Below are 18,846 nucleotides of genomic sequence, written 5' to 3'. Positions count from 1 at the left end.
CGCACGTCGATGTTAACAGCGCCCTCACGGGTTATTTTCGTGTTAATTTGTAAACGTTATAACTATGTGCCCGTTTATGTTCATTTTCATGTTTACCCCACTGCTGGTTTATTCTCGACTATGTTAACCAATTATTCATTAATCGTCAATTATCGTTATGTCATTTAGACAGGTTTTTGGCAGTTTACTAATACGAGTATCTTGTCGGACATAGTCGCGTTCTTTACGAGATTTATCTAGTTCGTGATCCAACATGGCGGAAGATGAAGGATTCTACATCGAACTCAGTCCACATCCCACTCGTTTCGAGCCTGTTAGTAAAGCTACCAACGTATTTTTTGATGAAGTAAACAAACAAGTGAGTACCGACGTAGATATGATAGTTGACGAGATATGTGCATGCTAAGAATAGGTACAAAGTAGAATTATAGGTGCCAGTCCATTGCTGTGTGCTCTTCTTCGGGTAGAGCAGTAATGACAGCTCCCTGGGCAGAGGGTCTGCATCCAGGCAAAGACTACAGTCTTTGATCCAGGCCACTGCACGGTACAGTGTGGGTAGTCAGATTACTTACTTGTTTTTGTTCCAACTTAGATACTACTAGTAGTATGTAGTTATTATGCGTTTCAAAAATTATTTACTTCACTGCTGTATGCTAACTGGGTCCTCTGTGTTGAGCTGTTTCATTTTGGTACCCCATGTGAGTTGGCGTATGTTCATTCCAGAAATGTACACATTTAGTACACACGCTCTCACACAGTATACATGTTGGAGAACTTTTTCAACTTCCGGGTGATTAATTTCAGACACTCAGTTGTCATTTTGTCAGTTTACAATTGTCTTTTTTTTTACACATTTCTTTGATATGACTACAAACAATTATACTTTCAAATTGGTTCACTCATTTATGTGTCAATAAAGTAAAATGAATTATGAGAGAAACAGACAGACAGACAGACAGACAGACACTTACTGTTTGTTGACTGTTTCACAATAATAATACATCTTGTTCACACAACAGGTGTTTGCTGTCCGGTCATGTGGTGCTACTGGTGTAGTGGTCAAAGGACCAGATGAAAAATATTGTACTAATTTCAGGTAATGAAAAGAATTGTAATTACCCTGTTCTGATAGAGATAAAGATTTTCCAGTCAGTGTCAGGACAGCCCGGCCCTGGTCGCTTGCAGCCCTGGTATATAATATATAGTGAATAAGATAGTCAAACATTCGTTGAACATTAAATATGAACACATATTGAATATAATTTATACCCAGGCTGGAATGACCAACCTGTTTTGGGGTCGTAACGTCCAAACCAGGACCGTATTGTCTTTTATTTACCAGGGCCGCAAGTGACCAGATCATCTAGAAATCTCCCAGTCTAATTTCCAAGAGGGAATTTATCAATTTTTAATTATGCAATAAAATTTAAAAAAAAAAAAAACTTTGTCAGTTATGTATAAATAGATGTGGTCTATTATAATAGTTTCTCTGTTGTCATAAATACTAGAGTGGCTATCAGTTTCTTTGAATTGACCAAATTCAGTTTAGATTGTTTTCACTATGGCTATAAATGTCACATCATATGTAATGTATCAGTGGAACATGTCAGGTTCATCACATTTTGAGTTTATCTGTGTCTTGTAGAATGGAAGACAAAGGGGAGGTCATCTCAATCAAGTTTTCATATGACATGAAAGTATTAGCTGTACAAAGGTCACAAAAAACAGTGGAATTTATTAACTTTATTCCTGGACTCGATGTGGTGGAATATTCACAGAGTTGTAAGGTACGTGTTTGACATTTCTGTATTTTTTCTATTATGAACTTGTGTGTGATTCTACTGTGAATTTGCGTATTTGACTTCGGTAAATATTTAGATTTTATTGGACATGCCTATAAAACATGTGCCCTATCCGAGTAGGCATAGTCATATGGCAATGAAAAAGAAACAAAATGGCGGGGGATGTCAAATTTCCAGAGAGGGCATACTTTGCAACACCCTCACTGAACAGGATCTACTGAGGTATAGAGGTGAAACAATGGCTGAATAAACAGACAGTGGTTAGCAAAGAGGGGTTGTCTTTGTAGAATAGTAACTTCTTTAATGTTCATATGGCTGATTACATTTATTCATACACAATGATGAAACAAGACAAATATCAGTACCTGGCATTTCATGAATTACAGCAGGCATGTGCTTAGTACATAGAACTCTGAACTATTTGAGTTAAACATTGCATCATTGTGACAATCATTACTACCTTATTATTATCACCACTGTATGAGTAACAAGCTACTGCTTAAATATTTATTTCTTCCAGGGCAAGACAACCAGGATTATTGGTTTTAATTGGACCAATATAAATGAGATCGTGTTTATAACAGACCATGGCATTGAGTTCTATCAGGTGAGATATATAAATATCCTGCCATGTTTCTTGTACAGTGTAACAACTGTTATCTCCAATGTTTGACCTGTTGAGCTCACATGTATAATCATGTATACATGTATAACCAGGTGGACTTTATGGATAACTTGATATTGTATGTTGATATACACCGTTTTATTTTATATTTGTCAGGTTATCCCTGAGAAGAAAACACTGAAATTATTAAAAAGTTTTAATGTCACAGTGAACTGGTTTGTTTTTCTGGTAAGTGGTGATGTATTATTAGTCTTTCAATTCACAGGGTTTCATGAAGGCATAAATTTGTTTTATGAGTTTTTATAAATATTTATAAAACATCTATTCTAAAAGATTTGGTAATGCCCATTACCCATCAGTCGTTGCAGGGTTTCTTCTATCGTTGACTGATTTCTTGCCATGAACGCAAAAAATAGATTCCATCAGTAATTTTTTCACTGAAATCAATTTAAAAAATAGTACTATTATCATTTAGCACCAAATGTTAAATTGTGAAGGCAAGCCAGTGTCAACTGAAAAGTTAATGGTTAACTAACCACAGTGGAGCTCTATACTCGGTATTCACTCCCTATTAAAGTCTTGTGATTGATCAAGTTGTTTTCAATCATCCTTTGATATTTTTATAAATATGTTATATAAAACAAATTAATGCCTTCATAAAACCTGTTGCATGTCAGAAACTTCAGTTGGGAAATGTGTTGTAAAGCAGTGTTTATGCTTATATTCATGGAAAATAATATTAGTGTTTTTTTTCGTTTGTTTTTTGTTATTTCAGCCTGATAGTTCTTTATTGCTGCTTTCAGCCTCATCACTGGGAAATGTCCTGCATCCATTCTATTTTAAGGTAATTTCCAATATGTGAATCTCTAATTGTGTTTTATCAAAATATTTTAAGTTAAAATGAAAAATTTAGAGGGTAAAAATGGGGAAAAACATATATTATGCGACTTTGCATTTTTTATTTATTATTGGTAGAAAGTAGAAAAGATTTGATTTGCATACGGATTGCAGCTATTTCAAAAATCAACACCAATCCTCAGTCAATAGATTCATGGTCATCTTTTCTTGGCTGGAAATTCAGATAAACCACCTCAGAATATGCAAGTGGCAAATTCTTAGTAAAATGTACATTTGTATGTGTTCATGTGAATACATATCACAAACTAACGATGAAGCTGTAGATTATTTACCTGTTGCTTTAGCTGATAGATTTTTTCTGTATCTACTGTGTTGTATTCCAGGGTGGCACTGTATTGAAGCTTCCTAAATTTGAAGTTGATTTACCAGTAATTCCTAAACCACCTAAGCTGTCTTTGTTGGAGAGAGATGTCACTATGTCCAATATGTAAGTATCTGTAGTCTTTTCTACTGAACGTAACAACTAACACTTTTTCCCTTTTCACCACCAGTTCCCTCTTTTCATTACAAATTCACAAAGCAGTCACATTTATAGTCTGCACTTTTCTTCAGAAGATTAAGACAAAAATAGCCAAATTTTTTGAGTAAAAACTAAAAAATTGACTCAAATTATTCTGTTGGCTAGGGTTTATTTCCAGAAACATTGAAGAATATAAAAAAAAAAGGTACAAAATAATTTGGGCAAGAATGTCTGGAGGTGAAAAGGATAAATCAAACCGTTTTCCAGTTGTTTGGTTCTGACAGTGTTCACTGTACTTCTATCCATGTGTTGTGTTGTATTTTCCTCAACATTTTATTTGAACCCTTTGACATGTCATGCAATATGTTTTGTTAATAAATGCAACAGGTATTACATTATTTATATTTGCGAGATATTTGCATCAGAAGCTTTTTGGTCAATAGGCGAACATCTGCCAGCGTGTCAAGTCAACGATTCACACACAGGATTCTCTGTCTGTCTGATGATTGGAGATGGACTGTAACACAAAATCAATATTTGTTGTGAAACATTTTTCATTAAGATTAATCTGAGATGCACACCACACCTTAAGCTGTTTACTGTAACACCATTGGATCTCCTATTTGCATTTTTATATATTATTATTATTTAGAGGACTTATCATGCGCATATTCTTCTAAAATGTGCTCTATGCGCATTACATAACGTAAAATTCTATCAATAAAAATCACAAGGAAAAACAAATTAAAACTAATAAAATTGACTACAGTGATATGTTTTTAGTGCCCTCTTTACAACGCATCATGCCTATTGTGGGACTTATAGCGACATACACAATGCATGTAAAAGGCATTGTTTGTTTACATGAAATTCAAACACGTGACCTCTTTAACTCAGCAAACTTTGATTGAGCAAACATACTTCCTGGATTTGTTGTGTTTATCACACCTGAAGCAGAATTCAACCAGCAATGCATGATGGGATATATTGTAGTGAAGACAATTAATAACCTATTTGATAAATCACATAATATACATTGGCTTCCAATCAGTATAACTCGCAATTGCAGTAACTTTCAGATTTGAGTTTTTACCAAGTACAAAATTGAAATTTTGGCAACAACTATAACGCAGTGACAGCCACACTGATGTTTTTACAACATACGTCAATGGATATCATGTTATATGGAGACACAATCTGATGTCACTCCATGTGTTCATATTTTAAGTGCTGCACATGATTTGTTTTCTGCCAGACGATTGGTTCATTTCTGTCATGTGATCTGTAAATCTAGTCAGCTTGAACATTAATGAATTAAATACTTAATTAATTTAACTGTTTTTGTACAGATATGGTCAGGTGTATATTATTGTGCTGAGACATCAACAAAGAGGCCCTGGTAACTTGGGTGCTGAAGTTGTTCTCTACCAATTACAAAAGTAAGTACCTACATTAATGATGTTATCAAACTGGTAAATTTCATCCAAACTCAAAAGGTATTTTATGTAGAATCATACACACACCCACCAACCCCTCGTGCATGAAAGTGGGATATTTTATCAACTACCAAATTAAAAGTTGAAGTTTGTCACCTAGAAAAAATAATGTTTAATAATATTTTTTTGCTTTTTGGCAAACTTTGATACCGTAATTTGAGAACACCCCCTAAGAATTCGCTGGTATTGCTACCGGTAGTTCAGCTAAATTTGTGACTTAATTAAGCTGCCTTATAGTTTAATTTGCTGCATTTCTCATCTTACTTTTTTTTTAATTTACAAATCTACAGAGAATCTCCTGCCAAGAAGACTGACGTACTAAGGCTGAATATGAGTGGACGTTTTGCTTTAAATGTCGTTGTGAGTACACTGCTTTCATTTTGACCAATATCACACATCAGGAAAAATCATAAAAATTATGTGAGGTCTTGAAAACGTGAGGTTGGTTATTGAATTAATTTTACTAGATAAAAAAAACAAACATGGAACACAATAGGTTAATTGTTGAACATCAAGAACAATAGTATCCCATGATTCCATGGTCCAATCCTGGGAATTGAGGCGGCCCAGTTTTAAAATGGGAAAGTACATTGTATCTGGTCACTTTAGTATTCACAATGTCAGGGTTTTAAATGATTCCAACATATAAAAAGTTTTTGTCATGAGTAACGTAATATTAAAAAATGGTTGTCCATAGAGATAACCATGTAAATAAATTCAGAAAAATTACCTATATTGTATATATATTTTTTACTGCCAAGAACTGAATTGTCTTTTAATCGACTCTCTTCCCTTTTTCAATGGCTTGGTAGCTGAGTAACTAGGGAAACAGAAACCTGATCTTGTAATATTAAGTTAATAATGTGTATATATAAAAATTAATGAAAAGATATTACATTATTAATCATTTATATTTATATGCAGGATAATCTTATAATTGTACATCACCAGGCTTCTAAGGTAAGTTTGTATAAAAAAGGTAGATCATGTGAATTTATATATTTTAATCTTAATTTTATACACAATTACTTACAATCATTGCTGTTCTTGATGCATACCTATTCCCAACAGCAGTAAATTTCTGCTGAATGGTCTTTAGAAAGAACAAGTGGTAATGCTGAGAAGGTGCACATTTTTTTAGTTGATTTTCTGTCCACTGCGCAGAATTAACTTCTGCTGCAAAAATCCAATAATTTGATTTTATTAATTTTTATTTTGCTATTTTTGGCAAATTTAGTTACCCTTATAATTTTGATAATTCACGATGTCGCTAAGTAAAAATAAAGTAAATTATCATAATGAGATAATTGATACTTTATCTAAATTAGAATTCTTAATTCATACATTGAGTCAAATCTGCTAAAATGGAATGTTGCTTTTAAAATTCAATTATTATGTGACTAGAACAAATGATGTGACTTTTGCCATTATTTTTAGTCATAAGTATCAGGCCATCATCCTCAGAAAGAAGTTTTCAATAACTATGTGTTAAATGATGAGTGGCATATTTCAAAAATGTTGCATGAATTTGTATTACTGTAAAAATGATAAAATTTCATCTACTGTACTCACGAAAAACTGGCCAACTAAATAAATAATTGGGGGAAATTTTGTTTCCAGGCAACAAATGATGCACCATGTATGCAACCTAATGTTTTTGTAATCACTGATTTTTACTTTAAAAATACTACAGCTCGAAATGTCAACATAATTGTGTAATATAAAAACTGTTTTTTTTTTTTCAAAACTACCGTAAAATCTGTATTAGAAGCCGCATCCCTAATAGAATTCGCACCCATTCTTTTTGAATAATTGAGAACCAAAAATTCATCATTTCTCATATGTGTAGATGCTCTAATAGAAGTCGCATCCCCTCTGTTCCATTGTACCATTTTAATAGAAGCCGCGGTTTCTAAAACAGATTTTACAGTAATTATTTAAAAATATGTTGACTTGTTCCTGTTTGTCAAATGACTAAATAAGTTAGTTAATGACAACATAAAATATTATTGTACAAGACAAAGTGGTTGTTTTGTGTAATTCTTATGATTTTGCTTTCTTTTTTCTAGACGACAATGATGTTTGATATCAAATTAGGCGGTGACTTTGATGGTTACATCAACTCACATTACCCAGTTCTTTCACCCTTACCAATTAAGCCATTTAAACTTAAAGTCACTGGTATAACATCGATGTCACAACCTGGTCCTGAAATCACGCATATAACCTGTGAACTCTGTATCCTTGTGTTTATCACATATTTACACTTTGTTATGAGTAGAGTTTCAGCTTTTCTCAATTGAAATTCTTGTGTGGAAAATACAGTTTATATTTCATTTAATATGGATGGCCAGCTTCAATTAGTCAACTTCGTAATATGAAAAGCACCATCTGTGACCATATACCATTTTACATACTTCTCTGGATCACAGTGTTTTTGTAGATGTAGTTTATCTGGGGTTGATACCTTAATTATCAAATCACAATAATTCAAGCCAATGAATTTACTTAGGCACAAACTATGCCGGACACAAGATCTTGTCAGCACCAATCAGAATGCAGAAGCTGTTGACATATTATCTGACAATATGCTAAACCATTCCCCCACTATTTACTGATCATTTGAAAAAGAGAAAACAAAAAACTTTGCTTGAGAAAAATTGTTGAATCTGCAAGTAGCAAAGGAAGCAGGATCCAACTTTAACTATTAAACTAAATGTCAATATGGAAGTAATTTGGTTATTGGTGAACTCAAAACAAAGCCACGTTTGACTCCCATGAAGTCTATCAGTACCAGCAAAACAACTTTTTTTTACTCCCTGCATTGTAAACTATTGTAATTAGATTTTAACTTGAGTGTCTTGATTAGTTAAATTAATCCTTGATTGACAAAGTTGCTATGGTTACTAAAATCAATATTCATTCACAAATTCTATAAAAGAACAACGTGGACATGATGTATAAACTACAGCACCTATTGCTGATCATGTCAAGCTAGAAAATTCTTAGTAGAGAAAACTGTAAACTTGCAGTGCAATACAGATTTACATTCACTGTTATTTAGGGATGATTTTAATGGAAATCTAAATATTTTGGAACTTTCCCTAAGCAAAGCATATCTTTTAGATTTCTTAACAAATTGTGCTTTAGATTCCCCTAACTGGATTGTATTTCAACCTAACATAATAATTGATGCTAAGCTAGGGTGTCTATGGCATGTGATGTTGAAACTGGAGCCATTGGTGACTATGATACCTGACAAGGTAAGTCAACATTTCGTCAGATGAAAAATTTGTTAGTCCGAAAACAGGGACTTGTGTTTTGACCTCTGTGTGTCTGTGCGTGTGTGCGTGCGTGCGTGCGTCCGGACCTGTATCTAAGAAATACCTGGACCAATCACAATCAAACTTCATAAATACATCATACATGATATTATTCATATGCTCATCAATTTGTTTCTTGATCTGATTCAAGATGGCCAAAATCAAGCATTTCTCGGCTGTTTACAGATGGATTTTGTTCAAACTTGATATATACATTAGACATTATAGGACCTTGATGCACATCATTTTGTTTCACAATCTGATTTAAGATAGCCGAATAGTGGCCATTTTTGTGCTAAAAAATCCTAAAAATCAAGCATTTCTCGGCTGTTTACAGATGGATTTTGTTCAAACTTGGTATATACATTAGGCATTATGGGACCTTGATGCAAATAATTTTGTTTTTCAGATAAGATTAAAAATGGCCGACTGGCGGCTATTATGTTTTAATGAATGTGGTTCCTCGTGCCATATCTCTGACTTGCTTTCACTGATTATGTTCAAATTTTAAATATTCATTATACATCATGTCATAGACAGATATATTAGATGACGATCCTATTCAAAATGGCCAAATGGAGGCCATTTTTGTGCTAAAAAATCATCAAATATCAAGCATTTATAGATGGATTTCATTCAAACTTGGTACATATATTAGACATTACAGGTTTCTGATGCACATCATTTATTTTTCAGATCGGATTCAAAATGGCTGTCTGGCGGCCATTTTGTTTTAATGAATGGGCTTCTGGATTCATATCTCTGACTTGTTTTGACTGATTATATTCAAATTTTAAATATTCATTACCGTATACATCATGTCATAGATAAACAGATATATTGGTTTGACGTTCCTATTCAAAATGGCCGAATGGTGGTCATTTTTGTGGTAAAAGATCATCAAATATCAAGCATTTCTGGCATTTATAGATGGATTTCGTTCAAACTTGGTACATGCATTAGACATTACAAGTTCCTGATGCACATCATTTTATTTTTCAGATTGGATTCAAAATGGTTGATTGGTGGCCATTTTGCTTTAATGATTGGGCTTCTAGAGCCATACCTCTTGAATGCTTTGACTGATTATATTCAAATTTTATATATTTGTTATATATCATGTTATATGTATACATGTATTCAAAATGGCTGATTTTGAATGCTGTTCCAGAGCAATATCTCTCAATATGGACAAGTACTTTTTTGACGATCAGATACAAATGTCAATCATTTTAATGTTGAAAAAATCATATTCCTGACATGGTTATTTTCCAGCTATATTACTATAAACAAAACTATATATCTTAAATTTGATAACTAACATTGACTGTGCCATGCATGGCTTGTTGATCTTGTTTTGAATGTTTTTGATGTAGAAACTTATTATGATTTTCTTCTCTCAAAGACCACAATGTTAGTAAGACAACGATGACTCCCCATCCTTAGTAAGACAAAGAGCACCTGGTGACCTCATGACCTCATGAGTGGTATAGTTGTATCATGTGACTACTTGTGACAATACAGCCTTAGTTCAAAACTCTCATTTTATAGAAATAATTCAGAGATATTTAATGTCCTTGCACCTGATTATTGTGAACAAATTATAATCTGCAAAGAAATCAACAGTTGTAACTTTAGTGGGCAGCTTGCTTTGACTCGCAATCCCATCGATTGCACCAGTGAGTTATGGAAAATATAATTTTGAATGGCCTGTCCATCATTTACTATCTATAGAAGTATTACTGGATGTTTATATCATGGATTCTCATCAACTTTTAGATGAGAATTATGCTCGACTCGCGTCCAACTAGTAAAATAACATCATAATTCTACAAATATTCATAATTGTATGTAAAAATACAGTATTCCAATACATTCTGATTATCGAAAGAGTGAGTACATTGTATGTGTTGCCATGGAGTTAATTTGCATACTGAATCTGGCCGCCATCTTTTCTTTTATATGCCTAGAACTGCAGTTTCACTCACAGTTCATCGCAATCAATTCATCTGCTGTATTTTACAATTCTGAGTTTAACTTTTTATCACTACTCTGTTCTAGGGTCGTCTAATGGACTTTCTACTTTTGAGAACCGAGTGTAAAATGGTGATACTATCTGTCTGTAAACAAGCGTTAGTGCCAGGTCACCAGTGTAATCTGCCAACTATATCTCGCATATTTGACAAACTCAACCAGGGCTATAGGAATTATCTTGAACAGGAACAACAAGGCACCCAGGTGAGTCTTGTAATTATGTCTGTAATGATAATGTTGTCATCAGCTTGTTGTTGTTGTAGTTATCATGTTGCTTTGTACAGTATATGTACAGAAATACCAAAGTTAAAACACTCTTGAAAGTGATATCAGAAAGTTACGCAAGTTTCTCACTGCTTCACTATGTTATACCTCTTTTGTGCAGGGTGTTGAAATGGGAATGGTGAAGTCTAATAGAAAGCGAAGTCAAGCAGTGGTGGACCAATCTGATATGTACACACATGTCTTCTCAGTGTTTGTAGATAACAGGGTGAGTATAGACAACTAATCAGAGGAAAACATAATAAACCAATTATGCATGCAGAACCAATTACAGGGTGATTAGTCTTAAACATGCTGAAATAAAATTGATCATGTTTAGAAATATTTGAAAATTGACAGTGTTTTTGACAGTGTTTTTAATCTATCGAAATTTGCATATAGTCTAAAAAATGCGTCCATGTATTAAACAAGCACATACATATACTCAATTTTAAATTAAAAACTATGATTTAATAGATCCTAAATGTACATCAACCTCTTCTAGCATTTGTATCCTCCCAACTCCTTGTATATCCTACTTGAATTGATTGTACATTGTGTTATTTACCTCAATATAAGTCTCTGTTGTTGTGTTACAGGACGTAAAGCATAAATTTATTGTAGCTGTACTGATGGAGTACATCAGATCTTTAAATCAATTCCAAATACCTGTACAGGTTAGTGTATTTACAATTATAGATATATACATGTACATTGTAAATCCTAAGATAGAATATCCTGTGAAATGTGGCTTAATTCTGAGATTGGTACCATGTAGTGTAATGGTTGTCACCATGTTGCAATCCTACTTAGAGTATAACACCAAAACAGGGTCGACAAGATATGCCATAGACAATTTAGAGGTCAGGTTTACTGGCTGAGATTCATTCTATAATAAATGTGACTTGGGGGGGGGGGGGTTAAGGTACACAGGTACTTGTGTTCGATTGGATCTAGTTGAAGGTGGATTACTGTAGAATACTTTATTTTCACTTGGAATTTTTTTTCGCTATTTTCGCTGAAGGGATGATTCTGTGAAAATAAAACCCACCGAATATACATTTATTTTCTATATTTTACATTATTTCATCAAAAATCAGTGAAAATAAATTCCAAGCCAAGCAAAACGCCCAAAAAACCTTTTCAGCGAAAATTAATTCCAGCGAAAATAAAGTATTCCACAGTATATTACAGGCGTCAAGTCAAGGACAGTTAACAACGCTGTGCTGTTTGATATCACACTGCATTTCATTTGAGTGTTCTAGTTAACTATGTTTCGTGAATGTCATTTTGACACTTAAAAAAAGAAAGTGACATTTTCTGTACTAATTCATGTTTACAGTTGAACATTTCTAAACTTTTATTGTGGTCTTGGGACTATCTGGTGAAATATTTTATAGTAATAATGTTCAAATATTGTAGGATATGCTCTTCAGGGCCGGGTTGAGATTGCTTCAGTTTACCATATTAAGACTCATGAACAGCATTGAATTCTAATGTGTTTCACAACAGTAATTCAGAATTAGGGCAAATTCTCAAATATTTCCACAGTTCATGAATATTCATGCAATTAAATGTTTCATGTAATATTCTCATGATCCTAAATAATGATGTATAAATGATGTAATAAAGTTCAACTTTATGCCTTGCAAAAAAAATATGTTTAAATTTTTTTTTCCAAAATTTGGGCTGTGAGGCGATTTCCGTTTTTCTGCTAATGTTATTTGAGGCAGCTCAAATTTTACTGGTTTTACCAATTCATCAACAGAGGGCGCTGTGTAGTGATGAAACAGGCAAAATAAAACCTTAGGTTTAGGCCCTAAAGGCAGAATGACAAGCCAAATAGCCATATACCATATTTGTGATCGCTGCATATCTGGTTATAGTAGTGTTATTATAGTTTTGTTTTTAAATTATGGCCAAATGCTCAAAAACTTGATAATAAAACCTTTGGTACTGGTTATAATGCTGCCAACTTCCTGTCACTTGTAACACATGCAAGGTTTCTATAGTTTACCTATGTTTTCTTTATTGCAGCATTATCTATATGAGCTGGTCATTAATACTCTGGTACAGAATAACTGCTTTTATCAACTGCATCAATTTCTACAGTATCACGTACTGAGTGATTCAAAACCGCTAGCGTGCTTGATGTTGTCGTTAGAAAGTGTTTATCCACCAGCACATCAGTTAGCCCTAGATATGCTCAAGGTAAGTTTGTCATGACGACCGTAATCACAACAAAGTGTACTACAATATGGTCCTAGAATTAATGCAACTTTGATTTCATGGATACTGTAAAAATCCTAATTGAGGCAGCGGCTTCAATTTAAATTAATTTTTTAATGGGTGACTTCAGATGCGTGAAGTCTTGGAGCGGCTTTAAGGCATTAATTTTGGTAACAGTGGGAAAATTTTTTCAGAAAACGAAGGCCTGAAAGGATAATGATATGCTAATGAGATGCACGACATATGCTGAAATATGTGGTGGCCCTAAAAAGGGCTGTTTGGTTTGTGTGGAACACGCATATGTGAACGTTTGGGGTGTGGCTTATATTGCATGGTTTCCCTGGGATCAAAACTTGTAAATTTTAACAAGAAACAATGTCTCAAGTTAGAGGTGCAGCTTATATTTGAGCTGTGGCGTCAATTATGATTATACGGTACTACATGTAGTTGAAAAGTGGGGTCATTTTTAGTTGTGTTTCTAAGACCACCAGCTATGCATAGTCTTACATTGTTACAAAAGCCATGTTTATTATAAAGCCATGTTATCACAACAGATCATTACAGGCAATTATTATACTGTGCATTCGTGATTATGGAAATGACGCATTCTCATAAGTAGGTACCCTGTGCACTTGGGCTATCCAATGATAACTGGGCAGTGATTTAGGTCAATGCACAAATAGATGAACCAAATAATGTGTGAACAATATCCAATGTTTCCCTACATGTGTGCAGATTGAACAAATAAATCATAATTATTTCACATTTAATATTTACATATTTATTTTATCTGGAAAATTGCCTATACGAAAAATGTAAGCATGTTTTAGCATGTTGGTCACGCATGAGCATTTGGTATTTTTTTTATTCTAAATTTCTGTCAAAATGCTGATTATTCAAGTTATGTGTTCAACATGAATATTTTTTTTTTTTGCTGGGCTTTACATGAAATGAAAAAGCACAAATTACCCACAACGAAAAAGACAAGGCTTTTAAAAACATGCTTTGATATATCTCTCTTTTTTTCTGTTTACTTTGTCTTAGAGGTTATCCACAGCCAATGAGGAGATAGTTGAAGTTCTTCTCTCAAAACATCAAATTTTAACTGCACTGAGGTTTATACGTAGTGTTGGTCAAGTAGATACCGTGTCAGCCAGGAAGTTTCTAGAAGCTGCTCTGAATACGGAAGATAAAATGCTCTTCTACACTGTTTTCAAGTTCTTTGAAGAACGAAATGCTAGACTCCGGGGACATGCAAGATTTGTGCCAGGTAAACTAAAAAATTATGACTGTCACATGATTGTCATGTGACTGCCACATGACTGTCACATGATAATGCACAACTGTCTGCAAGGTTATGTTGCACAGAAGCGAATAGACTTGCTTGCAGTCTGTTGCGATTCCCATGAAAAATTTGTAAAAACATAAAATTTGCGTAAAAGACGAGTGAACACGAAAGTCCTGTAATGCGCTATGTTTACCCTATTGTTGATGCCAACAAAATTGAGTAAAACAACCATCGTTTCTCTGAGAACATCAACAACATGGTAACATAGTGCGAGACAAGTAAACACAAGCTTGTGCAATGTCCACTTTATTGTTATGGTCCGTGGCGAGGCTGCTCCACCCACCGAATGACGTATATGCAAATATACAAGCCAAGTACTATGAGGGCGCTTACGCTGACAGCAAATCTGTTGGGAGTTCGTGGTCACAGGACATTCGCGTTCACCCCTCGTTTGTGCAATTTATATTTATTTTTCAAGAATTTTTCATCGGAATTGCAACAGACTGCAAGCAAGTCTAAGAAGCGATCTGCCCAGTGTTGGTATTTAAGAAATAGGCCATCAAACTGGTCTGGAATAGCATAGAAACATGCTCAAAGGGATTTGGACTATTTGTATCCAATATTTACTACCACAGGCCAACAAAAGTTTTTATTTAATACTAGTATTTATGACATTTTTTGTGACCTTCGCAAAAAAAACAAATTTTTGTATGTCAGTCGTAATTGTGAAATTTAGTAGCAGTGATTATTTCACTTGGACCCCACAGACACAAGTGTGACAAAAACTCCGCTAAATCACAAATATTTCTATCAGTGAAAATTGAATGGTTTACTGCTTATCTCGAGTATACATGCATTCAATGTATAGCTCATAAGTTACTGTTGAATTCTGGGAATTTATGTTTTCTCTATTGTCACTGAGGTTTAGAAATAGAAAACAAAATTCTGAAAATCCCCTCCATGGTTAGTACTGTAATAGCATTTTTTTTCACTGGCATTCAATTTCTCTATTTTGATGTTTTAGCAATTTCACTGGGTTTTAAGTTCATGAACTTGGCAGTTAAACAATGAGTTCACATGAATTTAAATTAGCAAATTTGGCTAATCTGCGACAATTGCGTGATTTAAAACTAGTTAATAATTAATGTGTTTACAGTATGTAATTTATGACAAATCTGAAAATAAATTACGTCAAATCAATTCCAGCTAAAATAATGTAATTATTTATTTTTTTCCAGGCGAGCACTGTGAGGAATATGTGAAGCAGTTCGAAGACATCTTTGGTTCGGAAAGTTTCATGATCGTCACAGCAGCATCCTGAAAATTAGCCGGCTGGGAGGAATTTATACACATGTAGTCTGTAGAAATCTCATCATTTCAAATTACCATTTTTTACATTGTATCAATACACAGCAGTTTAATGGTTGTTTCTTTGTTGCATTGTACACGGTTTCATTGAAGCCAACTTAAATACAAATACCATATTTGCTTAAATAGTAGCGCATTCACTTATGTATTGAATTACAGAGATGTGTCAAGGTACAAAGTAAGTAATATTTTATTATAACAAATGTAATTTTGAAATTCGAGATGCGCTTCCAATGAAGCCAATACGGTATTCCGAAAATAATATTCAATTCAATTATATGGTACTTTTGCACCACCAATTATACTGTATATGCTCTATTTGTAGTACAAGCGATTTATGCTGAGAAGTACGCCAATGTATTAAAGCGGGGGAGTCGTCACCCACGCATGCGCCAGATGGCCATAGCGTGTCATTGTTTACAAACAAGCGTCTACCCATGAGCCTTTGCATTTTAGCGTGTGTTATCGTCGCTTGGGACTCAATTCCCATGCGTGTGCAGGTGACAACCCTCTCGCTTTAAGTAATAATCTAATATTACAATTTTTGGTTTATGTGTTCTTCCTCCAGAGTTGCATTTCTACTAGAGCAAATATGGTATACTGTAGAATACTTAATTTTCACTTGGAATTAATTTTCGTTATTTTCGCTGAAGGAATGATTCAGTTTAAATAAAATCTAGCGAACATAACATTTTTTCCTATATTTTACATTAAATTTGTCAAAAATCTGAGAAAATAAATTCCATACAAAATACCCAGAAGTCTTTTCAGCGAAAATTAATTCCAGCTAAAATAAAGTATTTTACAGTACAACATGAATGGTTATATCTTATCAAAAGTGATAATATTTTACTAAATATATCTTTTATTCACACACCTAACCATCATTTTTTTAATCTCTCTGAATGGTAAATTTACAAATAATGCCTAATCTGCCAAGGTATTAGAAATGTTGAATGTCCAAATATTGCTATGTTTACACTCATCGGATTACAGTTAACAATCAAGATAACTGCCTTAACAAAGCTTCTTCAAATTCCTCCTCTGGCCATCCAATTAAATATATGAATATGTAATATATGAATTGGGTTTTGGAGTTCCATGAATGGGAACATAATATAGTGTAAATGAAGTACACTATGCATGTACTAGTATTTTGAGTGATTTCAGATTAGTAATGGTTTGCTGTTATAGGAAGTATGGATTTCTGTTTCAGGTCACACTATGATTTATTGGAGAAATGTCGCTAAATTATTTATTAAGGTTAATTGACCATTTTCCGTTCACTGCGAGAATCGCGCGTTATGCGTGAAATCGAACGTAAAAACAGGACAAACAAAGGTCATAGCGTCGTTCTGTCGTCAAACATCGCGTGGGATTCAACAAACGCGAAAATATTTTGGGGACATTTCCATGCTTAGTAATGTGCTGTACACATTTGATGATAGGCAATTTCGATTAAGTAAGGGTATTCAAAAGCAATATTCCTCTGTCGAAGATCGGCTGGTCGATGTGAGCTACGAAACAAAGAAACTCGAATTTCAAAATCAAATCGTTCGATTTTTGCGGCAGACGTTTGACGCGCGTCTTACATGCATCTCGTGAGATCTCGCAATTGTACGGAAAATCATCTATTATTAAAGCTAATAGTTTGCTATTTGTTTTGTTAAAAGTACATCTCCAATACAAGTGTAGACAGACTTGTGTTAAAGTAGCACTGTAGTCACAACTGCACTTTAATTGATAGGTCTCCCACAGCATGATTGTTTGCGTATTGATAGTGGCCAGTTTTCAGATTTGCTTTAAAGGGCGGTGGTCGTCGAGCTGCGCATGTGCGACATTTTGTTGATAAACATTGATTTTCCCACAATTCAATGTGCTCTTCTATTGGAAATCACAAGTATGAAGTTTGACCTGGGCGGGACTATAATAATATAATAATAATGAATTTATTGCATCCTTAGAAATAGTTTCCATTGGTTGACAACAATAACATATTAGTAATAATGTACAATACAGGTGTACATATAAAACTACTTGCACTAATTACCACTGGTGATTCCTTCGATACTTTCCAATAATAAAAAAAAAATACCTAATTATGATAGCTTTGTACCGTTTCAGTTTGTACTTGTTGATCTGCGCAACAGTCAAAGTCGCAATCTTTGTTTACCGGTGTATGAGACCCATATAATCTCGCGCATGCGTGGCACGACGACTACTGCCCCTTAAAGAGAGTTTCATATTTACATGCTAGTTTCAAACAGTTGTCAGAATTATGAATGCAGTATATGTATTAACATATAATATTGTTATGTAAATTAGCTGCAACATAACGCTATGTCCCCAGAAGAACCCATTGTACGATTTGCCTTTTACAGTCCAAAATGTATTGCAAATTTGTTTTCAATTTTTGGTTTTCGATTATTTTGTGATTTCTGAATTGAGTGACTAATATATAATATGAATATCACATAACTGTGCAATATTTGTGTGAATTTATTTATAAATTATTGTTTAATTTTTTTTTTTATTTATATCCTTTTTTGCTTCAACATTCTTCTAATCCTTTGTGATACTTGAAAGTTGTGGCAAGTTGTTCACCAGCTATTTTTGAAAACACTTTAAATCTCTGCACTGAAGTTCAGCAATATTGTAGCTGTCACTGGTATGACTGTCAGGGACCCTACAAAATATTGGTACATGTATCACCAGCCACGGTATGCTGAAATTTACCAATCAATAGATTGCAACTTTTTGATTGCGTAGAACATAAAGGAGTTAATTCAGATAATTCTGAGATAAAAATATGAATCTCAAAATATGGGACTTTTATTTCTGAAATTAGTAAGGCAGTTATGGTGGATTGTCAGATTCAGATTTCATCAACCGATTGTTGACCTCCACTCTGACATTGTAAATACTATAGTGTTCAATTTTGATTATTGAAATGTACATATCACATTGATATTTGTAAATAAAGATTATACTTATTAACTGTCTTTTAGCATTAACTGTCTGATTGTTTTTCAATGAAATTGA

At 33.8% G+C, this 18,846-nt stretch overlaps 1 protein-coding gene across 1 annotated transcript; it reads left to right on the top strand.

Annotated features, from left to right (window-relative positions):
• The first annotated feature begins 250 nt into the window (after window positions 1-250).
• Window positions 251-18,806, top strand: LOC100366673 (regulator of MON1-CCZ1 complex-like). Its single transcript, XM_002737749.3, has 18 exons — window positions 251-358; window positions 1,020-1,096; window positions 1,646-1,787; window positions 2,323-2,409; window positions 2,584-2,655; window positions 3,203-3,271; window positions 3,669-3,772; window positions 5,155-5,244; window positions 5,592-5,661; window positions 6,226-6,261; window positions 7,371-7,539; window positions 8,452-8,564; window positions 10,686-10,862; window positions 11,044-11,148; window positions 11,519-11,596; window positions 12,957-13,130; window positions 14,193-14,418; window positions 15,675-18,806. Exons 1-18 carry the CDS (start codon window positions 254-256, stop codon window positions 15,755-15,757), a joined length of 1,977 nt encoding a protein of 658 aa, XP_002737795.1. The 5' UTR covers window positions 251-253; the 3' UTR covers window positions 15,758-18,806.
• Window positions 18,807-18,846: the final 40 nt, after the last annotated feature.

Source organism: Saccoglossus kowalevskii, chromosome 18, assembly GCF_978046115.1.
Source record: "Saccoglossus kowalevskii chromosome 18, keSacKowa6.1, whole genome shotgun sequence".
NCBI lineage: Eukaryota > Metazoa > Hemichordata > Enteropneusta > Harrimaniidae > Saccoglossus > Saccoglossus kowalevskii.
Note: the sequence above shows the minus strand (reverse complement) of the source record. Positions and strands in the feature narration are given on the sequence as shown.